Raw genomic sequence first — 25,814 nt, 5'->3', positions numbered from 1 at the left:
TGTAATTAATAGACCAAGTTGTTTGCCTAATGTTGCATAATAAAGATGCTCTTTTAGGAATGATTTACTTAAAAACTCCCCAACATACTAATAATTCTGACTATGCCCCCACCCTCCACCCAGTTGGTGGCAATGAGCCCCACATGTCCCCAGGCTCGATTCCACTCATAGCACACCGGGTGTTTTATACAGACGTGTGTGTTGCTGGCAAGGCCAACAGTCATCGCCCATACTGAACTCTCCTTGAGAAGTGATTGTGAGCCAACCTCTGGAAGTGTGGTCCATTGTGGTGCGGGTACACCCATAATGCTGTCGGGGAAAGAGTTCCAGGATTTCGACCCAGCAATCCTGTAGGAACAGTGATAGATTTCCGAACCAGGATGGCGTGAGACTTGGTGGGGAGATCATAGATGGTGATGGTGTTCCCAAAAGTTGGAACACTACAATTCAGTTGGTCCTCAGTATCTCTACGCTAGGTAGGCTCCCACTTTAGCAACCCCTTCTGGACAGAGTGTGTCAGGTGACTGAAGTGAAATAAAAAGAGGAAATGTTTCAGGTAGAGTAGCACTTGTGGAACAAATTAACAGTTAATGTCTGAAGCGACAACACATTTTAAACAAATAGAGAGGCAAGGAACAAAAGGGAAGGTGTCTGACAAGATGGAAGGCAAGAAACAAATGACAAAGGGATGATGATGCAAGACAAGTGCAGATGGCAATAGTTCAAGAAATAAAAATGGATTCTAGGAGATGTAAAAGATGTACCAGAATCATTACCAACAATTGCAACAGTTGTAAGGATTGGCATAATGGTTAACATTGCTGCCTCACAGGGACCCAGGTTCAATTCTAGCCTCCGTCACTGTGTGTGTGCAGTTTGCACATTCTCCCCATGTCTGCATGGGTTTCCTCCAGGTGCTCCAGTTTCCTCCCACAGTCCAAACGTGTGTGGGTTAGGTTGATTGGTCATGATAAATTGCCACAATGTCAGGAGGTAAACATTTGGGGTTATGGGGATAGGACAGGACCTGGGTGGGATTGTTGTTGGTGTAGGCTTGATGGGCCAAATGGCCTCCTTCTGCACTGCAGATTCCATGAACTGGTGTCTGAAAAATAGGGGAAAGGTTGAGATTGGAAATTGGTGAATTCAGTGTTGAGGCCAGAAGATCGTCAAGTGTCTAATCGAAAGAAGTGCTGTTCTCCAAGCTTCATTGCTATCGTATAGAGGTCTAAGTGAGAGTGCAGTAACTGGATTCAGCAGTGAGGCCCTTGTAGTCAAATAACCGACTGACATTCACAGGTTACAAGATTCAGTGCCCATGGAACTCGACTCCAGCGAATCAGTGCATTGAGGAGAGAAATAGGTTTGGCCCAATCCCTCTCTTGCTGGTGGGCAACAGCAACTGCCCCTAACTTGGTATTCAGCTACTATTTTCACTCTGATGATGTGGGGAATACTGGAAAGTGCATATCAGAATGTCACTGTCGATTTCACAGATCAGGAATTGAAGTTCGGACTCTTTAATTCTCACTGGGTTTTGCAATACAGCCACCTAATCCCTTTCACATATATTTTTTAATGAAAAGTGAATTCTAGAATTACAAGTAAACTGTGACTGCACCCTTTGTCCAATGGGTGGCAACGTGCTTGGGGAAAATCCTCAGCATTGATCCAGGCCTTAGTATTTGGCAGGTCCCCAGTATCTCTGAGGCAGTGAGGGGCACACTCCGAGGTTAGAGCTGACCTATATCATTGGAACAATATGAAAAGAGAACTTTACAGTGCCTTCCAGCTGTTTGGTACCTGATCCACGAGAACTCAATATTCACATATTTGGTGCCTGAAACCAGTCTATTCCATTACCCAGCACCTTGAGCACAGAGTTCATAGATCAAAAGTTACAATTATGTCTTTCATCTGCCTAGGAGTGTGGGGAGAGTGGAACTCCAATTGCTGCTTTGATTGTGGCCTATAGAAGTTGCTATTGAACCACAGGCAGATGCTGCCATCAATCCTTGCCTTGTAGAAACAAGAGCTCTTTGTCTTAACTTCCCTTCTTAAACAACTATTTTGTAAAATTACTGATATATATATATTGCAGTAAAATATGTATGTTTTTACTATATGTTGACTCGTTTCTTTCTGGTGTTTCCCATCACTGTGTAACTTTTACAGACAATTACCAAAGGCTCACCAGTCCTGTTTTATTCTGGTTCACTATCACATTCAGGCACGTCAGTCATAGGCAGCTCTCAGTGCTCTGGGACTCAGGATAAGGGCAAACAACCAACTGTTCTTTTCCTTATATAAAAGCAAATTACTGCGGATGCTGGAATCTAAAACCAAAAGAGAAATTGCTGGAAAATCTCAATAAATGTGGCAGCATCTGTAGGGAGAGAAAAAAAAGAGCTGACGTTTTGAGTGCAGGTGACTGTTTTGTCAAAGCTCAACTGCTCTTTTCCCCTCCTCTTAGATTGCTGACTCTCAATGGCACCAGTCACTCACCCAAACCAGATGTTTACACTGAGTGACATCACTGCCTGAGTAAAATTTGTAACCCAGCTGAAAACCTGGCAGCCACTCACTGCTAATGCTAACCCTGTGGGGAGGCTCACCCCACCTTTGGGGCCTGTTACTTTCAGAGCTGTTGAGGAGTGGGACACAGCGTGTTGGGTCATATGAGATCATAAGGCAAGTTTTCTCATTCTGCCTGCCACAGGAATCGTCTGTTGACCGTGGGCAGGATTTTCCAGTTTCGGGGTGAGCAAAGCCAAAACTCCCACCTATAGTTCTCATTTGAAATTGTAGAGGGTGGCAAAATGTGGCAAATTGCCCAAAAGTCTACTGAGCAATAAAACCACGCAAGTCGATAGAGAGCAAAGATTTGATACGAATGCAATACTCACCCCACCCGCTTCTGTATCCCATCAAAATAGTAAGATCTCTTTCAGAAAGGACACAGTCAGAATTTAAATATTTGCCATGTGTTTTTCAATGTACTTGATCTCTCCCAGCCCAAGCCTGTGTTGCTTTGCTCACGTGGTATAAAGTGGTTTGAAAATCTAATCAACATTCCAGCATTGCCTTGGGTGTGCAGCATCTATTATTATTTAGCTCATTTCCCAGTGTCGATATATATTGCTCAGGTCAGACAATTCTCCCTCTCGAGTTTCAATGGCAAACTGCTCAGATTCTGGTTCACCAACACCCAGCTGGTTGAGGGGCTGAATGGTCTGCACCTGCTCTGTTTCATCAGGCATTGATATTCAGTGGGCACACCATTAATCGTAGTATATCGTTTCCAATTGCAATGTGCATTATTCCGCCTACCCATATACATCAAGCTATACTCATTGCTAAGAATGCATTCCATTACCAGGGACAATAGAAGTTCATTCAGGAATAACATTCACGCATATTCAGCCAGCAAAGGCATATCTTGAAGGTTGAGAGGGCTGAGGACAGATGCCGGAAAATAATTTGTTAAGAAATGTGGCTGAGGCTAGGACACCAGCCATGCACGGTGGCACAGTGGTTAGTACGGCTGCCTCACAGGACCAGGGACCCAGGTTCAATCCCAAGCTTGGGGCAGTCTGGAGTTTGCATGTTCTCCCAGTATCTGTATGGGTTTCCTCCCACACTCAAAGACGTGCTGGTTAGGTGCATTAGCTATGCTAAATTTTCTGTGTACCAAACAGGCACCAGAGTGTGGCAACTAGGGGATTTTCACAGTAACTTTATTAGTGTTAATGTAAGCCTACTTGTGATTAATAAATAAACTTTAACATTTGGAAAACTGCTCCTGGTGTGTTTGGAACACAGTGGGGCTGATAGTCGGGAAGTCTTTTTCAGATGAAGGGATTGTGAATTCATTAGCATTTGCCAAAACGCAACTAAAGAGAAGATAGACTAAGACAACCCGAACCACCCCCATTTTTAACTAAGAAATGTACTTATGCCATAATAACTGTTTATTGCAATGGAAAAATGCAAATGAGCACCACATGAAGGAAGCACTATTATATAATTACTCAAAAACTCACGACAATCTGCCCAGTCTCTTGTTTGCATTTAAAATTCCAAAAAGAAAATTACACGTCAATAGCACATTCCTTTGGAAGAATTCAGGGCAGACCCATGTAGAAAAGGCAATTACAGGTGTATGAATTAACACTACATGCATCAAACTCAGAGCAGTCATTAGCTAGTCGTTAACTTCCGCTGTAATTAATATAGCACAAGGATACAACTCGAGAAAATTCCAATGCATTAAGGGTTGTAGACTTTCTCTGCCCTCCCTCTTGTCTGGAGATACTGACTCCTGCTGGGGTACCGTTCCACAGGTCTGTGGACCTCAGGCAGTGTTTAACTCAGCCCACACCGGCATATCTTCCAGCAGAGAAACGATAATGATAAGGTGCAGGAGCTCAGGGCTGAGTCTTCTCCTCCCCCTAGCCCAGAGAATAGCAGCCCCTGATCCTATTGCTTTGTAAACTGTCTCAGCGGAGGCTAGCTAATTCAGCACAGATCTGAGTAACTGAACCAGGGATTGGTCAGTAAAACATCAGACGCTGCAGTTCCCAGCTCAGCCAGGGGGGAGCCTTTTTCTCAGCAGTTAACAATAATTCCTTGTGCATGTGAAACCGTGTACAAACTTTGCTGCATGCACTGGAGTCAAGTCAGAATTTTGGTTCTTACCAAGCACCCTAAGCTTAATGGTGCTTTATAAGGCACCAAAGGCAAGTATTCGTTAAATGAGGTATCCTCAGTTTTTCCAATGCACTTAATCACCTACCCCCACACTGCACCAAACACTACTTTCCATTTCTTTTCTACTGAAAGAATAACTGATATGGGGGCTAACTTTCGCAGGCATTAATCACCCCAGGTCACTATAAAAGTAGCTATTCTTCCCATGAACCCAGGCAGTCTATTCTATTGCAGAGTATATCACAGCCCTTCCCAACCCTGATTTCCACAAACACTCCCATGGGAGTCACTGGATGATGACTAAATTTGTTCTTTCACTAAAGTTCCTGAAGACAAATTTCTCCTCAGAATTAGACAAAGCTTTGCTGTTTTAGAATTCTCTTTCATACTTCCTGGATGTACACTGATTAAATATGAACTAAAATGGAGCTTTCCTAGATATACAAGTCTAAACTGTACTATATACTGGTGAAGTTTCATGGGAGCAATTGTGTGGGTGCTGACCTTTGTTGGGAAGCAGTTTGGCGAACTTTGAACCTGGCTCTGGGTACAGCCCCAAGAATCAAGCAGGTGTCCAGCAACTGGATAGAGTGGGGATTTGAGAGAGACATTCAGGATCAGCAGAATATTTCACTGACCCCCAATCTATCCTTGTCCATTGCCCACAAGTGCTCTTTCCAGCAAGAATCACTGGGTAATGATCAGAAGCAGGAACCCCCAAGCTAATACTTTAATCTCCTTATTTAGAGGCACTAATTTTTGCACCCATAACTGTGCTATGAATTTTGACAGATCTCAACAAAAGGTTGTCAACTACATTTTGTTTTGATCAGAGCAAAAACTCAAGAATGTAATCTGAAGTCCTTATCTCAACATGTGGTGCTATTGGAAAGGCACCATTCACATAGGACAGAATTAAGACCTTCATGGTCTCTAGGATGACACAAAATCCATTGCCCAAAGTGCTTCGAAACATAAGATGGCAGACCAGTCTGCTTGTTACACAAATTCCTTTAGCTTATGTATTTTTAAATAAATCAGTTGATTAAAATAGTTATCAGGCTCATGTCCTTACCAATGATAAAATTAATCCATGTGAGATTTAACTGAAATAAACAATGGAGCTCCTTACAGGTGCCATGTGATAACTAGTTTGTGCTGGTGATATGGCAAAAGCTTTTCCATGATACACACAGTGCTGCACTCCATTCCAATGGCAGGGTCTCCAACGTGCAGACCTTCCTGCCCTAAAGCTGGCTTATTTCTTCCTCTCAGATGCTGGCTGTGGTACTGCTGCAGCTCTTCACTCTTATAATGGCAGCCAATTTAATGCAGGGTAGAACGGTTGTGACAAGTCAGCTCTTGAACATGCCAGTTAAAGATGGTGCTGTTATTTATCGTGGCACAATCGACCAAGCCAAGTTAATGTGGAAGCTTTACATCCCAAAATGTTTTCAGCTTGCAAGCGGTGATGATGCTTTCCTTAGATGTATATTGGTTGTTCCTGTCCTGTTAGCAATCTGTACGTTGCAGCTGGCATTGTCTTTATGTGTATCTAGGTAAGGAAAAGAGTTTTGGCGTAAATACTCCACAGCATTTCCAAATCTGTACTCTTTGTGTAAATGGAATGCAGTTTCAGGCAGTACTGAGCCTCGGGTCATAAGCCCAGCTTTAATCAGGTCTGTGTTGTGAGCCAGGGCAGCAACTATTATCCAATTCACCTCAGTACCCTTGCTTGGGGATGGGGTGAAGGGAGACTGAGCCAGCTAGTGCTGGTGCTCCTAATCACTAATCCCTTCAGGAAAATGTAACAGCGTCTGGTCAGGCTGGATTGGACTGTGATGCCTCTCTGGAGGTGACCAGTCTGCCAGCACTCACTGTCCAAGCTCATTAATGAAGTAGATTATTTTGAGCAAGAGATTAGATGTTTAAAGTTTATTCATTGGTGCCACAAGCAGGCTTACATTAACATGGCAATGAAGTTACTGTGAAAATCTCCTAGTCGCCACACACTGGCACTTGTTCAGGTACACTGAGGGAGAATTTAGCATGGCCAACATACCTAACCAGCACATCTTTCGGACTGTGGGAGGAAACCGGGGCACCCAGAGGAAACCCACTGGGAGAACGTGCAGACTCTGCACAGACAGTGACCCAAGCTGGGATTTAAACCCAGGTCCCTGACGCTGTGAGGTAGCGGTAATAACCACTGTGCTGATGTCAGTTGGTGAGGGGAAGAGCACAGGAAAAATAATTGCTCAATTTGACTTTGGGAGCATATTTTGAAAGGAAGATTAAAACATTTTACAAATGTTACTTGATATGTTGGACACCATAACATGCATGGAAACCAAGCTGGTGCAGAGCAATTATTCATCACATGGGGCTGTCCACTAATAAGTACTGGCAATTGATGGACAGTTGCAAGTTTTTAACAATGGTGGTAAAGGTTTGATGTAGCAACACTCTTGACACAGGTATGAGTGCAAGTACAATACAAATTTCAAATTCATCATGTATGTGTCCAAGGGAACCTACTCCAGAAGCAATTATAAGTTGACTTTCTTATCTATCAATTTTTCTTTGATTTTTCAGTAGTAGCAAATTCTTTCCAGGGGTTAGTTCCACAGGCATCGAGTGTTCTCAGTGGTGCCTTGTCCAAGTGGCAGGTCATTCAACTGTAGGAGAATCACAGCCTGGATCTACTCTGCCTTTACACAATACCTACGCAGACACACAATGCATTAAGTCCACTGAATGGTTAACATGAGCAGGAAACCTTAATTTTTTTTGTCCCTCCCCAACCCAAAGTTGTTCAGGAACCCTAGTGCTGACCCAGTCTGGTTCAGTAGGGACTGGAAATGGAATCTGGTCTGTATGCCTCAGTATCACACAGGGCTGTATCATCAGTCCAGAGAACCTCTCAGAAAGCAGAGATTAGACAGTTCTTTTTTTCTTAATAACCTGTTCTGTACTTTTGCTACTTACTTCACCAGTGGCATTCGATAGTCTTTCCACAATCTTTTCATGTGGAGTTGCAACAACACTTTGTCCATTTATTTCAATGATGCGGTGCCCTACTCGGATTCCGCCTCGCTCTGCAATTCCACCTCTCATGAGGCTGTAGATCTGAATCAACAAGTCGAAAGAAAATTTAGCTACATTCAGACACATTAGCTACATTAACTTGTTTGCTTGTTAGGATGTTGAATCGTTGCTGATTTTACGTCAAGGCCTTAATCCCAGTTCCTTAAAAATAAAAACAATGTTACACAACAATCCTACTCGCCTTGTTATCACTTCGCTATTTCTCCTTTCCCATTATTTAAAATGTTTGGGATTTTTAAAAAATTTACTTTTATATTCAATGATTCTATCAGAGAATCAGATCACTATCTGGAGGAAAGATTTACAGTGCTAGGGAGAAGGCAGAGGAATAGCATCAGATGAACTGCTCTTGCAGAGAACTGGCATAGAAACAAAGGGCTAAATGTCCTCAAAGAACACAAAATGACAGCACAGGGACAGGCCCTTTGGCCCTCCAAGCCTGCACCGACCATGCTGCCTGCCTGAACTAAAACCCCCTACCTTCCGGGGACCGTATCCCTCTATTCCCATCCTACTTGTGCATTTGTCAAGACACCCCTTAAAAGTCATTATCATATCTGCTTCCACTACCTCCCCCAGCAGCGAGTTCCAAGCACCCACCATCCTCTGTGTTGCCTCCTTCTGTACTGTAAACATTCTATGATTTTTGCTTTCCTTTCCTACACTTATTTCTCAAAATAAATTTAAAGCTCTTTTGGTAATCTATTCTTCCTCTGAGCATTTCAGTAAGCTCTTTATTGATCAATCAAAAAAATCCATAAGAGTTTTGAATGGCATGTTGAATGGTTGGTATCTTTGCTCCATAAGCATCACAGTGGGAATGTAGTCACTCAGCAGCAGCAAGCACGGGGAAGCATATCTGACCTGACCAATCTGATCACTGCACACAAAGGGTTCATTGTCATGTAATTTTCAAATGTCTCACTCAAAACACACCACACGTAAGCAACTCAGCAGGTTGCAGCTATTCTGAATAAAAACAAGGTTTTGCAAAGCAAGTTTAAAACTAAACTGATCAATGGGTCCAGATGACGTCAGCACTGATCTCAATCTCTGGGTTAGGTTACAGTCCCTGTAACTCACTCCCAGCCCTCAACAGATGTCTAAAGTGGCAGTATCCAATGACAAAGATGCACAATGCTTGCTTTAATGGTTTTAAATTAATTTAGTTTAGACAGTGTGAAGCAACCGCTATTGCGCACAGTTTAACAGCTTAAAATGGTCCCTGATTTAACACCAATTAGTAATATAAAAGTAATCAGAAATGAAAAATAATGGCAGACAAAGGGCAGAGCAGAGGAAGCACTTCAATGTAGTTAACCGATGTTTTTCCTGAGCTGCTGATCCTGGCAATTCCATTTCCATCCGGCACTTTGAAGAGTACAACATAACTAAAAGTAAAGGTACTCTTCGGTACAATGCTGCACTGTCAGAAGTGCCATCCTTTGGGTGAAAGCTTCAACTGAAGCTTTGTCAGCCCACCTAGATGATTGTTAAAACATCCCATGACACCAGTTGAAGAACCACTCTCGTGCTGACCAATTGACCATCCTCAAAGAACATCACCAAATATACATTATTACCTGGTCATACATCTCAAAGCAGTTAATGCAACCTTGCCTTATACAAAACAACTGCCATTTTTACCTTCAACAGTCAATGTTAACTCATTTAACATGCAGTACTTTTGTTTTCAAGAAGGGAACAGCTCAAGATAGGAATAGTTAACACTGTTTAAATACATGCAGAGATTTTTAAAAAGGGAACATCCTGATTCACACATGGATTGGTACATGCCATAACTCGGATCCAGCCCACAAAGTTTCCCCTTTGAAAGAACTAGAATTTACACAACACCTTCCACGGCCATGTCGTAAAACATCTTACAGCCAATTATCTGCTTTTTTTTAAGCATAGATGCATCATCACTGTTATAAATAAAAGAGCCACAGAAGGCAAGTTTCCACTCAGCAAGGTCACACAGGTAGGATAATGACCAGATAATCTCTGTGCCAGTAAGGTTGGTTTAAATAAATACTCGATGCAATTATCAAGATTCTGGGTTAATTAATAATCACAGGTATCTTGACTTATCAGAACAATAGACAGAAAGGATTATGCCACTTAATTTCCCCTGGGAACTCAGATGAATTTGAAGTTAAACATCATTCAGATAAGTTCAATTTGATTTGTAAATTGAAAATCAATCTCAATCCTTTCAGTACAGCAGACAAATTATCCTGTCTATATACAATGAAGATACCAGCATCACAATGGCAACTGATTCTGCTTGGTGCCAAGCTTTCAGCTAATGTACAGTATTTATTGCTCTCTGTTCCAAAGTTTAAAGTTTATTTCATTAGTGTCACAAAGTAGGCTAACATCAACATTGCAATGAAGTTACTGTGAAAATCCCCTTGTCAGCACATTCCAGCACCTGTTTGGATACATTGAGGGAGAATTTAGCATGGCCAATGCGCCTAACAAGCACATCTTTCGGACTGCGGGAGGAAATCAGAGCACCTGGAGGAAATCCATGCAGACACGGGGAGAATGTGCAAACTTCACACAGTGACCCAGGCTGGGAATCGAACCCAGGTCCCTGGCACTGTGAGGCAGCAGCGCTAATCACTGTGTCAATCTACCACCAACAGTGGAACCCAGCAGGCAGAACAAGTAGTCAAATGTAAAACGGTTTAGAACAAGAACTTATTAAAATTTAGCCTAGACAATTACAAAAGGAGGGAAGGAAATTGAGAGAGGGTAAAAGACATGGTTAAAAGTTTAGTTTAAAATATTTTCATTACAAGCAGTTTAATTTACTTTGATTCCTGACATGGGTAGAATGCTACAATATTAGTACTTGTTTCTCTGAACAGTGTAAACTTTTTTTTCGATCAAATGGCAGGGCCCGGAAGACTAGAAGTTCCTTTGGTTTAAATCGATTTACAGTAACATTTGTAAAATTTATACACAATCACCCAAAGCTTGCTGCCCTTTACACTGGCAGGATCTTATGGTCCCATCCATGTCACGCCCCTGCTGCAGGTTTGCTAGTAGTGAGGGGTGCATTCAATGGGGAACCCCATTGACAAAAGCGGGACCATAAAATCCCACTGCCAACGGGTAGCATCCTGCCTGGAAACACACTGTGGAGCGGGAAGGAAAATCCTGCCCAACATCTTACTTACAATTCCATCTTGTACACTAAATCCAAGCTGGTGCTTCTGGTCTGGTCGTTTGATAATAGCTGTTGTGACTGGCGGACAGCGTACAATATTGAGCTTCACTTCAGTCTGGTATTTCAAGTCCTTTAAAAACAATACATAAAATGTCAGAAAGAAAGATTTTCTGGAAAAAGAGTCTCCAACTAGTGATAAGATCATCACAAAAACCATGTAAAGGCTGCTTAGCAGCACTAACCATGCCTCATCTTAGTCAGAGTCACACTGAATAAGCACCAAACTTCTTCAAAAAAGGACGCAAGGATAAATCCAGCAATTATATGTCATTTGTTTCACTCTGGTGGTGGGAAATAGAGGCATGGAGTTCAAAGGTAAGCAAGTTATGGTGAATCTTCGTAAAACACTGCTTCAGCCTCAACTAGAGCATTCTGTCCAATTCTGAATAACACATGCAGGAAGGCTAGAAAGACTTTAGACAGGGTGCAGATAAGATTAACAGGAATGGGTCCAGGGATGAGGAACTTCAATTACACGGGCAGACTGGCAAAACAGGGATCATTCTCCATACAGAAGAGACTGCAACACCATGTTCTGCACGCTCTCCTTTCCTTCTCCCCTATGTACACAATAAACAGTATGTTTTGTCTGTAGAAGTGCATAAGAAACAACACTTTCCACTATCTTTACTTCACCATCTTTACTCAGAGGGTAGTAAGGGCGTGGAATGCCCTGCCTGCAGCAGTTGTGGTCACTCGCCAACTTTAAGGGCGTTCAAATGGTCAGTGGATAGGCACATGAATAACATTGGAATAGTTTAGGTTAGAGGGTCATTAGATTGGTTCCACTGGTTGGCGCAACATCGAGGGCTGAAGGGCCTGTGCTGCACTGTAATGTTCTACATTCGATCCCAACACGTGACAATAAATCAGGTTAAAGATTAACAAGTTTATTTGGTAGCTTTTGGAGCCTCAGACTCCTTCATCAGGTGTGTCACAAGTGAGTTGAGAATCACAAGATATTGATTTTAAGGAGACTGGCAAAAGCATCAACAGTGAGAGGAGGAAAGGCTTTTGTTTTAAAGACAATGATTGGTTAGGCTCTGGAATGTATGGACAGCGTAGGGGAGGAGCCACGTACAATTGAGTGTGTTTGAAATTGGATAACAACCGAAGAGAGAAGATTGGAACAGGGTGGGGAGGTAAAACTAGCTGAACTGTGCCCTGCCAGTTGCCTGCAGAAAATGAGACTGAACAACTTCCTTCTCAATTGTAATCATTCTATGATTCAATTGCATCTGACAGCAACCTTCTGTTTAATTATTTTTCATTTATTAATTTTGGCATGCTGAGGTGAAATTCATGGATGTAGCCGCCACTCTCATGCTGAAATTGTACAGCAGCTTCTTTTCCACCACTGGGGGCAATACTGTCAAGCTAAATGATTATGAACACAAAACAAAATACTGCAGACCTTTCAAATCTGTAACTTAAAAAAAAGAACATATTCAGGAGGTCAGGCAAGCTCTATGAAAAAAGAAATAAAAATGTTGTTTCTGTCTGATCTACTGGTGAATTTATTATTTCCAGCATTTTCTGTTTTTAGATCCTGTCATTGTTGACTGCCACAAACAAACACTTACTGGGATGGCAAAGAACCTCTCTCCAGCTGATTTTTCTCTCCCTAACTTCAAGGTTCACAGGACACCACACCTACCTCCCTGCCAGGGACATCTAATTAAACCAGAAAATGCTAGAAAATCTGAGCAAGTCTGACAGCATCTGTGGAGAGAGAATAGAACCAATGTTTCGACTCCAGATGACCCTTCATCAGAGCTATCATCCTGACTCGAAACATTGGCTCTATACGGGTACGATGGGTATAGAGGGATATGGGCCAAATGTGGGCAATTGGGATTAGCTTAGGCGTTTTTTTAAAAAAATAAGGGCGGCATGGACAAGTTGGGCCGAAAGGCCTGTTTCCATGCTGTAAAACTCTATGATTCTAAGACGCTGTCATACCTGCTGAGATTTTCCAGCATTTTGATTTTGTTTCAGATTCCAGCATCTGCAGTATTTTGCTTTTATCATCTCATTAAATATTGGACTTTCTGATCTGTCTGGCTTAACTTATTCCAACAATGGCCCCTAGGTAGCTGAATACCAGTCATCTTCCCATCCATTGACTCCGCCTACATCTCCCGCTTTGAACCATAATCAAGGACCCCACACAACCAGGGCATTCTCTGTTCTGCCTTCTTCCATCAGGAAAAAGGTACAAAGGTCACTTACCAACCAACTCAAAAAGAGCTTCTTCCCTGCTGCTATCAGACTTTTGAATGGACTTACCTCACACTAAGCTGATCTTTCTCTCCACCCTAGATATAACTGTAACACTATGTTCAGCATATGCTCTCTCCTTTCCTTCTCTATGAACGGTATGCATTGTCTGTATAGTGCACAAGAAACAATACTTTTCACTGTATACTAATACACGTGACAATAATAAATGAAATCAAATAGTAAACTACAAAATGGAACTGTTAAGCATACTTTTCAAACTTTTGAGTTATCATGAACAAACATTCAAAAGTACTAAAGTTTTACTTCACGACAGATCAGGTGGATTCACAGAAAATCTGATCGTTTCCTGGGAGCTCTCCTCTTCAAAATCTACTCTACCCAAAAGGCACAGAATTAGTTTCCACATATATACTGACAACACCCAGTTCGATCTCTGTCCCTTCCATTGCTTCAATGCTGTCTGACTGCTTGTACAACACAAATGATCTGAAGTTTTTTCCAAATAAACCTAGAAAAGGCCAAGCCAAAGCCAGCATCTTCAACTCCTGCAATGAATTCTGTTCCCGTGCCATTGATTTCATCTCCGCCTTCAACCACTGCTTCAGATTAAACCAGATCCTTGGCAGCCTTAGCACCCAATTCAACTTGGAATATAACCAGATGGGTATTGTCACCATGAATATTCTGAATGCTATATTGGATTATACATTCTAATGACCCTACATGATGAGGAATGAGAAACTTCAGTTATAAAGACAGACTGGAGAAGTTAGGATAGTTTGCCTTGGAGAAGAGAAAGCCGAGGAGAGTTATTCAAAATTGAGAGTTGTCTGGACAGAGTGGACAGGGAGAACTGTTCCCATTCGTGAAAGGATAGAGAATGAGAGGGCACAGCTTTGAAATAATTAGTAAAAGTGAGGCCACAGCGAGTGGTTGGGATCTGGAATACACTGCCTGAGAGTGTGGTGGATTCAGTTTGAACATTTAAGAGGGAATTAGACTGATATGTGAAAAGGAAGAACATGCAGGGTTATGGAGAGAAGGTAGTTGAGTGGCACCAGATGAGTTGCTCATTCAGAGAGTCAGTGCAAATAAGATGGGCCAAATGGCCTTCTCCTGTGCCACGTGATTCCATTTTTCAATATATCCTAGCTATATTTATTCCACATATGTGTCTGAACAATTTCATTCGCTAAAAAGGGCAACACAAACAACAGTACCTTGAGGGCTACTGGTAAGTAAATAATTTGAAATGCTACCTTCGTGGTTGCACAGATTCTGTTTTTTCTTTAATTCATTTGTGGGACGTGGGCATCGCTGGCTGCCCAGCATTTATTGCCCATCCCTATTTGCCCTTGGAGGCTATTTGAGTATCAACCACATTGCTGTGGCTTGGGAGTCACATGTAGGCTGGACCAGGTAAGGAGGGCAGAGTTCCTTCCCTAAACAACATGAATGAACCAGATGGGTTTTTCCAACAATGGTTTCATGGTCATTAGTAGATTCTTATTTCCAGATATTTTCAGTATATGGAATACAAATTCCACCATCTGCCATGGCGGGTCCCCAGAACATTAGCTGAGTTTCTGGATTAATAGTCTAGCGATAATACCACTAGGTCATCACCTCACTCAGGCAATCAATAAGTCTTTCAAGTTTTTGCATTCAAAAAAAGCTAGAATTATGAAAATCTTATATCCTCTCCCAAAATTATTTTTGGTCTGTCCAATTCTCTCTTCATCTCTCCTTAGAGTACTGATTTTTGAAATATAGTTCCAGTGTGCCAATGTGCTCTCAGTACCACACACAACTGCCCTTCTTTACCTGCTGTCCAGACAATATAACATGCAGATTCAAACAGAGGGCATCAAATGAGTCCAATACCTGTCACCCACTCATTTTCACGTCCCAGTAGCAATGGCCAGATACTGATCAAGGCCTTGGCTCACTCCCCCCTTTCATAGCTTGGAGATATGAAGATCAGTTAGGCTCTATGACACCAGCTTAGATTGAATCCAATATCACCTGGTCTCTGTGGATCAAAGTCACTGCCAACAGGAAATCCAATTGGCACATCCGAGAATGCTGCATTCAGAAACTTATGTCACTACACATCGGTGGAACCAACTATACTTTATATTAAAGACTGTTACTGCCCATGAAACTGTAAGTTAAAGAATTAGATAAAGAGAGAGCAAGTCTCAGTAAATACAAAGCTGCAAAAATTCAATACCTTTATGATGCCCTGGCAGGTGGCGAGAGGCAATCCAACTAAACTAGTGCCATTTACAGAAATGATCTGGTCGCCGATATTCAACTCTCCTGATCGCTCTGTGGGCCCACCGTGCATGAGATTGGCTATCACCACTGTGGGAAGGATGGAGCCCCAGCCAGACTCCACTATCACAAGGCCAAGAATCTCTCCTTTTGCCTTTTCTATGTGGACCTGTGCAGAGAACAAAACTGCATTAATCACAAACATTCATAGTGGAAATTCTCAGTGAAAATAGCATCACAGATTCTAAATGATGGAACTACATGACATAGAAGCTGAGAAGAATTAGAAACACGATGGGACACAATTTCTAACCAGTAGTCTCCCCGTTAATCCCACACCCACATTCCAATTTTCTCCACTCACCTCTGGAGGGCTTTTGGTTACTATTCCACAGATTCTAACTGTCCTCAGGGGGGCAACGCAATTACGTTTGGTTTGGCTGTTACATATTTTTCTACTTTAATCTCTTGTTAATTTAAAGTCAGATTGCACCCGACTCCCAAAAACCTGTCCACCATTTACAAAGTGCAAGTCAGGAGTGTGATGGGATACTTGCCTGGCTGAGTGCAGCTCCAACAGCACAAGTTCACATCATCCAAGACAAAGCAGCTTGCTTGACTCGCACCCCAACCACCACATTAAACATTCACTTGCTCCATCACTATGCACCTCTACTTTCTCAAGAGACTAAGGAAATTTGGCACGTCAGTTACAACTCTCACAAACTTCTACAGATGCACCAGAGAAAGCATTCCTTCTGGTTGTATCAGAGCTTGGTATGGCTCCCGCTATGTCCAAGACCATAAGAAACGACAAAGGGTCATGAATTAAGCCCAGACCATCACTCAAACCAGCCTCTCATCCACTGACTCTGTCTACACTTCCCGCTGCCTCGGCAAAGCAGCCGGCATAATCAAGGGACCCCACACATCCGGACATTCTCTCTTCCACCTTCTTCCATTGGGGGAAAGATACAAAACTCTGAGACCATGGACCAACTGACTCAAAAGTAGCTTCTTCCCTGCTGCCATCAGATTTTTGAATGGACCTACCTTGCATTAAATTGACCTTTCTCTACACCCTAGCTATGAATGTAACACTACATTCTCCACTCTCTCCTTTCCTTCTCTATGAATGGTATGCTTTGTCTGTATACAGCACAAAAAACAATACTTTTCACTGAATACTAATACATGTGACAATAATAAATCAAATCAAATCTGTGGCAGCAGAGTGTACCAGGAACAATTGTTTTAAAATCAGGGCTACTATATTATAGTCCCACACTGCTCTGTGCTTACTATTTGTTTGACCTTGTACCAGGTTTAATAGATCAACTTGCCCCCTCTCCTTCCAGCAGCTATTTTCTGCGCATCCAAAGTTACCCTCCTCCAGGTATCTTCAAACAGCCTCTTAACACTGAAAGAAATTAAACTATGTTAGTACTTACTTTGTGGCAGATACTCACCTCTTTGGAGTTTTCTGATTTGGAAAAGTGTGCAAGATCCCCATTGTAAAATTCGGTGTCCAGTAAGTCATTATATTCATTAGGACTTAGATCTGCAGGATTGATACCATTAGCATTGAGAAACTGCTGGTATGCCACAGTGAAAGCTTGGCCGATCGCTTGTGCGATAAGAGATGCCTGCAAGCAAAGGCAGAAGCTAAGCATTGGTTTAAGAAATGCACATTGGGGCGTGCAGTTAAAACAGACAGACACATCACACAATGAGGTTTGTACATGTGTGCACACATTCAAACACCAGCACTTTACAGGACATCTTGCAGCACTCAATTTATCAGAGCTTTTATTAAGTGTGGGGAAGGATCTGCAAAATCAGCACAAGTCTGTGGATTCCACTCAAACTCTGACCTCAAAAAAGTAACACGCAGCCAAAGAAAAAACTATTATTGCAAAAAAAAATTCATTCATAGAGCAATGTAAATAATAGTTCAGTCAACAAATACAAAACTCTTACGATTCAAACTGAGAACTCCCCTGCGGTCTGGGGATCATTGTTTAAACATCTATGCTATCATGAAACAATTCAAGCTACTCACGTCTTCTGACTCAAAGACGTGGCAAATCATCTTGTACTCTCGTTTCCCGGCAGGCGAGCTCCCGGTTTCTTGGTCTGGAGATTTACGTGGCAGTCGTCGGCGAGCCATGAAGACTATCGTCGTTCCAATATCTGCAATGTATGAAATGGTCTGTAGAGGGTGATCCATCAGGGTTTCCTACAGAAACAGCGATTCCATTTGTAATAAACCAAAGACATATTCCTGCCAAATGTTTTTCAGTTAAACATGCAGCTAATCTGCTCCCATTAGAATTTCAACATGTCTAATAGGTGTGTGTGTGTGTGTGTGTGTGTGTGTCAGAGAGAGAGAGAGAGAGAGAGAGAGAGACAGGTTGGGGGGGGGGGTGTGCTGTCAGAGAAAATCCAAGACACTATTCATAAGAGAGAGGGACTTTACTGTCTTCTGGTCAATATTTAAGCCTCAGCTTCATTATCAGATTGAGGCTGTGGGATCTTACTGTGTCCATACTGGCTGTTATGGTTTCTACATTACAAAAGAATCACTGAAATTTTGTACGGCACTATGTAAAAACAAGTCCTCTCTTTCTTTACTAATGGTTTCAGGTCTATCACCGGTGTTAATGGTCCTCACAGCAATTGGCAATGACAAATCAAGAGCATTTCACAAAATTAAAGTGTATTAAGTGGGAATTTTCATATACTATCTGGATACCAATGCACGGAATAAACCCAGTGACAGTGTACCATGCTTAGAATATCCCAGGTACGGATCTTAATAGTCACTTCTTCCATTACCTGCGTTTCTGCATTCAGTACTTTAATTCGCTGTGTTGATATGAACAGATCCACTGCAGTCATTGGCTGTGATTCTCCTTCTGGTGCCTAATAAACAAACAGAGTAGTTACTTCATCTATATTCCCATTATGCCCTCCTGTAAATCTCAGGAGAAGCTTACTCTTTGTTGGACTCTTCAAGTAACAGGAACCCCTCAGTACCTCGCTAATATAGCTGTTCTTCAAGTGAAGAAATTCACTGTCTGAACCCAGACAGTGAATGTCAGCTATCTGTACAACTTAAGGACATTAAAAAGTAACCCCAATGGTGTCCTTCCTTGATGCCCATGTAAAGCGTTCCCAGCAGGAGTCACTCGACAACAATAAGAAGCTGGACACCTGATTAAAGATTTCTTTCCTCTCTCCCAGCTCAGGGATGCTGGGGCCAACCTAATATCACATCCAAGGTGAGCTAAAAGTACAGGTTATGGACCAAACCGTGCAGGTTTCGTGGTCTATCTGACACTGAGCAGCATCAATATCACAATGAACACAGGGCAGCTGAAGACCACTCTCATTATATTTGCAGCATATTACAAACTGCTAAAATTTGAGAATGTTCTCAGCAAATAAAAATACACAAATTGCAATACTTTTTTACAAGCACCTTTATCCTCCCCACTGCTTCCTGCGCTTGTGACATTCGGACGTTGGTTGATGGATTTTTGTCTGAGAACAATTGGGTCGATCCAAGGTAACTTGCTGAAAATATGATTCCATCGAGGAGGTCCTCAGAATCACAAGGTCCCAACACTTCATGGAGAGCGAAAAGAATAAAAACACTGTTAGCTGAACATTGTGTTTTAACCTATTTCTATCCCATCTTCTGCCTTTCTGAAAGAACCTGCCCTTGTGACCATTCTTCATGGACGAACACAATAAATGCTGCCAGATATTTCTGACCTTGGAGCTCATTACAGGCAAACCTGAAGTGGTCATCAACTGATATCCTTGCTAACATACTTTCTAGCAGAAATCTATGGATAACGTTTCAGGAGAAGAAGCCTGCTCCTCATTCTCTCTAATCCAGGAGATGCTAAGGCAAGCTGTAGAAGCCCTGGCATTGCCCAGTGGAAATCAATTAACTTATCATTGGCCAAGGAATTGGCATCTTGTTGAATGATTAAGTAGAGCAATTGAGGATTAAACTTACAGCTTTGCTTATGGTGGACATACGGTTATATGCATTTACACCACAACGTTAGCACTGGAATATATATTAAAATGAGGACATGTATACCCTTTTGGTTGTGCATAAAAGGTCCTGTCGCATTATGTGAAGAGCAGAGGAGTTCTCAGGTGATGTGGACATGATTTATACTTTAATTTGTAGCACTAAGAGACTCGCCAGTCATTATCATACTGTGAAACACAGGGCCTTAGACAGATAGATAGTTGGCTTAGACAGACAACTGGTTTGTTGAAAACCATCAGGTGCAGAATTGTATTGATGATATAAATATAACAAGTGATCATAATTCATAACATAGACAATCATAAGAACAGCAGAAGAAAACTATATTGCAATAAAAGAATTGCACAATTATAAACATTTAAGTACACAAATAATCTGCTGCTGATGTTGCGAAGCAAGCGGACACAAGCATGCACTGTGCATCCCACTAAGCAGCATGTTTAATCCTCAGTTGCTCTGTTTAGTAGATACAATATGTTGCAAAAGGCTTATAATTTACAGAATGAAAATGAAGGGTCTACTGCATTATAATGAGTAAAATTGGCTGTTGTGTTTCCTACATTACAACAATGACTACGCGTCAAAAAATAAAAATGTCCTTCACTGACTGCGCAGCACTCTGGGATTGCTGCAATTGTGAAAGGTGCTATGTAAATGCAAATCTTTCTTTTTCCCTTTTCAGTACAAGAATGACAGGCAGATGAATTCCCTAAATGGAATCAGCTTACCTTCTTTAAATGCTGGATAAGCAAATTTCTTCTTTGGCTGAAATAAAAAAAAGACAAAGGAAATTTAAAATGCATTTGTTCAACTGTTTGAAGTGATTTAATCCAACATTGTGTCCAAACAGGAAAAAAAGAAAACGATCAGTAAAATAAAGAATTCTGGTAATAAAACTACTCAGTGCGTTACTGAGTCACATGGAAGGCACTTCCCAAGCAGAATCAATTGAGTCAGTCAGGGCATAAAATGACGGGCACAGGCTTATAGTCACCGTTTCACCCTGTTTGAATGCAGGACTGCCACCTCCACGGCCTTTCATCACAACTTGGAAAATTACATGGTTAAAATAGATAAGTGCTTGATGGCTGGCACAGACATCATGGGCCGAAAGGTCTCTTTCTGTGCTGTAAAATTTTTACAACTTTGTAAGAAATTAAAAGCAAGAATCAGTACGAATCTCCATCTATGCAGTGCAGTCTACAAGATGTACCACTAATCCTCAAAATACCTATATTTCCTTTGACCCAGCCCCCTTAAGTAGTAGTTGGAGCAAAAAACATACTTGCGTATAAGAAATAAGTACATGAGGGATGTGGTGAGATGAAGTGACGCAAGAGTTCTCATGTGCAGTCTAAGCACCAGCACAGATCTATTTGGCCAAATGGCCAGCTTCTCTGTTGTAAACACCATTTATGTAATTTAAGTGCACACCTGTGTATCTGAATGTTTGCACAAGTCACTGTAACTCACGCTTGCCTGAGGCCCTTTTGCAGATGTGAAACAAGTAGCCCTAAATATTACACGAGTGTTTATTAGAATAGAAACACAAACTCACACCTTTACATTCTCTTCAATAAATGGCTCAGTGTAGAGTTCCCTTGTTAGGAAATTATTGCTGCACCAGATACTAAACTGGCTGAGGCTACCAGCAGAGTAAAGCAAAAGAAAATTAACATGTGGATATTTGAATAATCAGAAACAACACTGTTGATTCCTATGGTACCAGTTGTTTTATCTTCCTCTTGCTGTTTGTTTCAACTAGCAAACTTTTCATTAAATCGGACCCATCTAACTTGTCTGTAATGCTGCTGAGAGCAGGTGGAAAGGTCATAGGTACAGCTCAGTTGGCCCAGGTCATAGAGCACTTGATATAAGCATATAGCAAATCCAATATCCTAAAATATCATACAATAGCGTGGATAGAGGATTGGCTGTCTAATAGGAGGCAGAGAGTAGGTATCAATGGGTGCTATTCAGATTGGCAGTTGGTGACTAGTGGAGTGCCCCAGGGATTGGTGCTGGGGCCTCAGCTATTTACCATTTATATAGATGATCTGGAGGAGGGAGCTGAGTGTAGGGTGTCGAAATTTGCCGATGACACAAAAGTGGAAAAGCAAATTGTGCGGAGAGTGTGGAAAGTCTGCAGAGGGATCTAGATAGGCTCAGTGAGTGGGCAAGGACCTGGCAGATGGAGTACAATGTTAGCAAGTGTGAGGTTATCCACTTTGGCAGGAATAATAGTAGGAGGGACTACTATTTAAAGGGCGAAAAGCTGCAGCATGCTACGGTGCAAAGGGCCCTTGGGGTCCTTGTGCATGAGTCGCAAAAACCCAGCCCACAGGTGCAGCAGGTGATCAGGAAGGCAAATGGGATGCTGGCCTTCATAGCGAGGGGGATTGAATATAAAAGCAGGGAGGTCTTGCTGCAACTGTATAGGGCACTGGTGAGGCCGCAGCTGGAGTACTGTGTGCGGTTTTGGTCGCCGCACTTGCGCAAGGATATTTTGGCCTTGGAGGGAGTGCAGAGGAGGTTCACTAGGCTGATACCGGAGTTGAGGGGGTTGAACTATGAAGAGAGGCTGAATAGACTGGGCTTCTACTTGTTGGAGTTTAGGAGGATGAGGGGGGGATCTTATAGAGATGTATAAGATGATGAAGGGGATGGATAGGGTGGAGGTAGAGAGATTCTTCCCGCTCAGAAAGGCCAGCAGGACTAGAGGGCACAGCCTCAAGATAAGGGGGGGGGGGCAGTTTAGAACGGAGTTGAGGAGGAACTTCTTCACTCAAAGGGTGGTGAATCTCTGGAATTCTCTGCCCGTTGAAGTGGTGGAGGCTACCTCGCTAAATATATTTAAGACACGGGTAGATAGGTTTTTGGTAGGCAAGGGAATTAAGGGTTATGGGGAGAAAGTGGGAAAGTGGAACTGAGCCACTTCAGATCAGCCATGATCTTATTGAATGGCAGGGCAGGCTTGAGGGGCTAGCTGACCTACTCCTGCTCCTATTTCTTATGTTCTTAAAATCATTAAAATTGAACTGGGCTCCACTACAATAATAAAAAAAGGGGAGGTTTTATGGTGTAGAGCCTGCCCCTGAACCAGGAGGTCTGGGTTTGAGTTCCAGCACCTGATGGCCAAGGAAAGTGCTTTCGTAATGCAGCCAGATTATGTCTCAACCTGTAAAAATCCTTCCAATCCTCGCCAATGACTGGTGGTGTGGAAGAGGCAACTCGTCAGCCATGCTTGCTGTGAAATTGCGCTCTTCATATTTGGATGGCATAGTAGCACAGTTGTTAACACTGCTGTCCCACAGCACTAGGGACATGGGTTCAATCCCAGCCTCAGGTACTGTCTATGCGGTGTTCGCACATTCTCCCTGCGCCTGCGTGGATTTCCTCCCACATGCCAAAGATGTGTGGGTTAGGTTGATTGTCCATGCTAAATTGCCCCTTAGTGTCAGGGGGTTTGGCAAGGTAAATACTTGACGTTACGGGGATAGGACCTGGGTGGATAGTTGTCGTACAGGCTTGATGGGCTGAATGGCCTCCTTCTACACTGTGTAGATTCTGTTCTAAGTTATGAGCCTCTGGTGACTGACAAGCAACCTTGCTATAAGAACAAATGAAAATCTATCTTGTGCACCACCAGCTACAGGAAGTGAAACAACAATACTGTAAATAGGCATTTCCAGAGACACAGAGCAGCTGTGCACAAAGATAAAGAGCTACCACTGACGTCATCTACCTTCAGGGCCCTCACTTAATTCAAGTTGCCAACCAGCCAAGTCTGGTTTTGCAGACAGGCAGAGGGATCTCAGCAGTGGAACAACTGTATAGCAAATTATCCTAATGACAGATTCCACTCCTAATCAGAGAGAGACACCACCATCTTACCAATGCCAAATCCATTTCTCCGAACATACATTCAGGCTGAAAAGTCCAGCTGCCAATTTAAGAAGCCTACTGAGGGTTTGCATCATGGACCTCCAGCTGCTAATACTATGAGCTGAAGCTGCCCTGATTTATTGTACCTCTGACTCAAAGTCAGACAAAGGTTGTATTTCAGTCAGGTGAAAGCTCATCATCTCAGAAAGCACCTTCCTGAGTTCTGACAAAGAGTCGTCTTAAACTCGAAATGTTGGCGCTATTCTCTCCCCACAGATGCTGTCAGACCTGCTGAGATTTTCCAGTACTTTCTGCTTTTGTTTCAGATTCCAGCATCCGCAGTATTTTGCTTTTATCCCAGAATGCTAACTGTTCCTCCTTTCACAAATGCGAGATAGTTCAAATATGCTTTTGTTTTTATTTCTTGTATTTGATGAGTCTGAATTGGATTCGATTAGAGTTCATTAGGCAGTATTCTAATCAAATTTGTTCTTACCTGTCTAGCACGTTCATAGGCGTTGCTGTGTGTGTGGCCGGCCCCTGGCTTCACTGGATCAACGTGGTCTACATCATCATCGGGTAGGAAGGACTTGCTAATATTCTCAACCTCTTCTTTTAACTCTTTAAGGGCTAAAGACAAAGCCTCTCCCTCTTTCCTCCAGTCTTTCTGCAGCCTAAATAATGGCCCGCCATCTAGAGAGGGGCTTGAATCATCTTCAGTCGTCCCATCTTTGCCTGAACAGAAGTCAGGTGATTGTTGGTCCTGGAGCATTTCCTCAATATTCCCCTGAGATTCATAAAACTCATTCCCAGATGCAGCTTCTAGCCAACTGCAAACTTCTCGCGAGGTTGTGTGTTTTCTCTCAGTTCCTTCTGGTGGGTGATGGAATGCACTGGTAACCGGATCACTAAACACCACATGATCGACACCACCAGATTTTGGGCCAGAACAACTTACTTGGAATAGTTCGTTGCCATGATGGACCAGACTTTCTATCTCATTTCCATTCAAACTTCTAGGTCTCTCAGCTGACATTAAAGGCTTATGAGTCATCTCAGTCAAACCATCCTGCTGGTTAACTGTACCAAATTGTTGTCCATCATCACCTGTCAATGCATTAGTCTCTCCATCTGTTGTGAATTTGCTCACACTTTCTAAACTAAAGCCATCAAATATTGGCTGGGAAGCTGGTTTTGTTTTACTGTCCAAAGTCATCCTGCCCTGTTCATAGAGGCGTAATTGAGTCAAAAGCACTTTGATCTGGCAGTGATCATCATCTGCATTATCTTGAAAATGTAATGTTTCCTCTGTGTTGTCAGTACCTGAACTGAAATCTAATACACCATCTCCAATCAAGTTGTTTTCAGAATCAGCATTTAGGTTTGATGAATACAGATGCACAGCACCAGAAGCACTGCCCCCTTCAGTCACTGCTTTATCTAGTTCCATATTGTCTAAACAGTTCTCATCCCCATTGTCATCTTTGCTCACATACGCACAGTGTTCATCAACATAAAAGTCTTCCCCCTGACCTTCTCCATTGGCATTCCTGCTGCCTTGAAGGTCTTCCTGAGAACCATCTCCACCAACCTCAGCCAGAAGAGTCCCCATGTTTACTTCATCATCATCATTGTCCAGTTCTTGATCATCCATCTTAACCCCATTCATACACTGACTGGAAGAGAGAAGGGGTCCATTAACCTCAGTGAGATCTTCCTGGCTGCTCATATTGACAAGCCAATCACCATTATTTCCAGAGGAAGGATGTTCTTTTAAGTCAGGGAAGGGGGAAGCTGAAGAACGGACACAAACTTAAAAGGAAGTCCAACTACAGCAAGCCACCCCCCACTCCGGGTGCAGAGCCCAGGCCCCCTCACAGTGAGCCCCTCACTCCGGGTGCAGAGCCCAGGCCCCCTCACTCCGGGTACACAGAGCCCGGGCTGCTCACAGGGGACACGGCTCTGTCTTTCTAGCGAAGCCCTTATTGGGATGGGACTGTTCCTGAGCGACTCGGACTGTCCGGCCACCAAACTATTCCCGTTCCCGGGTCCGCACCAAACTCCCTGAGCACCGCCCGGGCTGCAGTCACCCAGCTGCCTCCAACCCCGCAGCCACACTCTGGGAAACCTCCTGCACTAGGCCCGGCTCCCGGCCCCGGCTCGACGTCCCGACGCACGGTTGCACGCACGACGTCAATCGCTCCTCCCTTGCGCGATGACGCACACAGACGCCAGAGCCACGTGGTCCTTTTCATTCATAAATAAGACCCTGAGTGA

The 25,814-nt window shown here is 42.8% G+C and overlaps 1 protein-coding gene across 2 annotated transcripts; it reads right to left on the bottom strand.

Annotated features, from left to right (window-relative positions):
• Positions 1-3,962: 3,962 nt before the first annotated feature.
• On the bottom strand, positions 3,963-25,688 carry LOC145358573 (amyloid-beta A4 precursor protein-binding family A member 1-like). Of its 2 annotated transcripts, XM_080212738.1 has the most exons (11): positions 25,594-25,688; positions 25,071-25,213; positions 20,381-20,417; positions 19,065-19,210; positions 18,419-18,505; positions 17,643-17,819; positions 17,050-17,226; positions 15,537-15,749; positions 11,010-11,129; positions 7,699-7,839; positions 3,963-6,265 (listed from the first exon to the last, which is right to left on the bottom strand). In XM_080212738.1, exons 2-11 carry the CDS (start codon positions 25,116-25,118, stop codon positions 6,194-6,196), a joined length of 1,218 nt encoding a protein of 405 aa, XP_080068864.1. In that variant the 5' UTR covers positions 25,119-25,213; positions 25,594-25,688; the 3' UTR covers positions 3,963-6,193. The 2 variants fall into 2 exon arrangements, with proteins under 2 accessions (XP_080068864.1, XP_080068863.1); XM_080212737.1 differs by having other exon boundaries at positions 25,071-25,688.
• Positions 25,689-25,814: the final 126 nt, after the last annotated feature.

The sequence above is a fragment of the Carcharhinus amblyrhynchos genome, chromosome 26 (assembly GCF_965287045.1).
Source record: "Carcharhinus amblyrhynchos chromosome 26, sCarAmb.v2.hapA, whole genome shotgun sequence".
NCBI lineage: Eukaryota > Metazoa > Chordata > Chondrichthyes > Carcharhiniformes > Carcharhinidae > Carcharhinus > Carcharhinus amblyrhynchos.
Note: the sequence above shows the minus strand (reverse complement) of the source record. Positions and strands in the feature narration are given on the sequence as shown.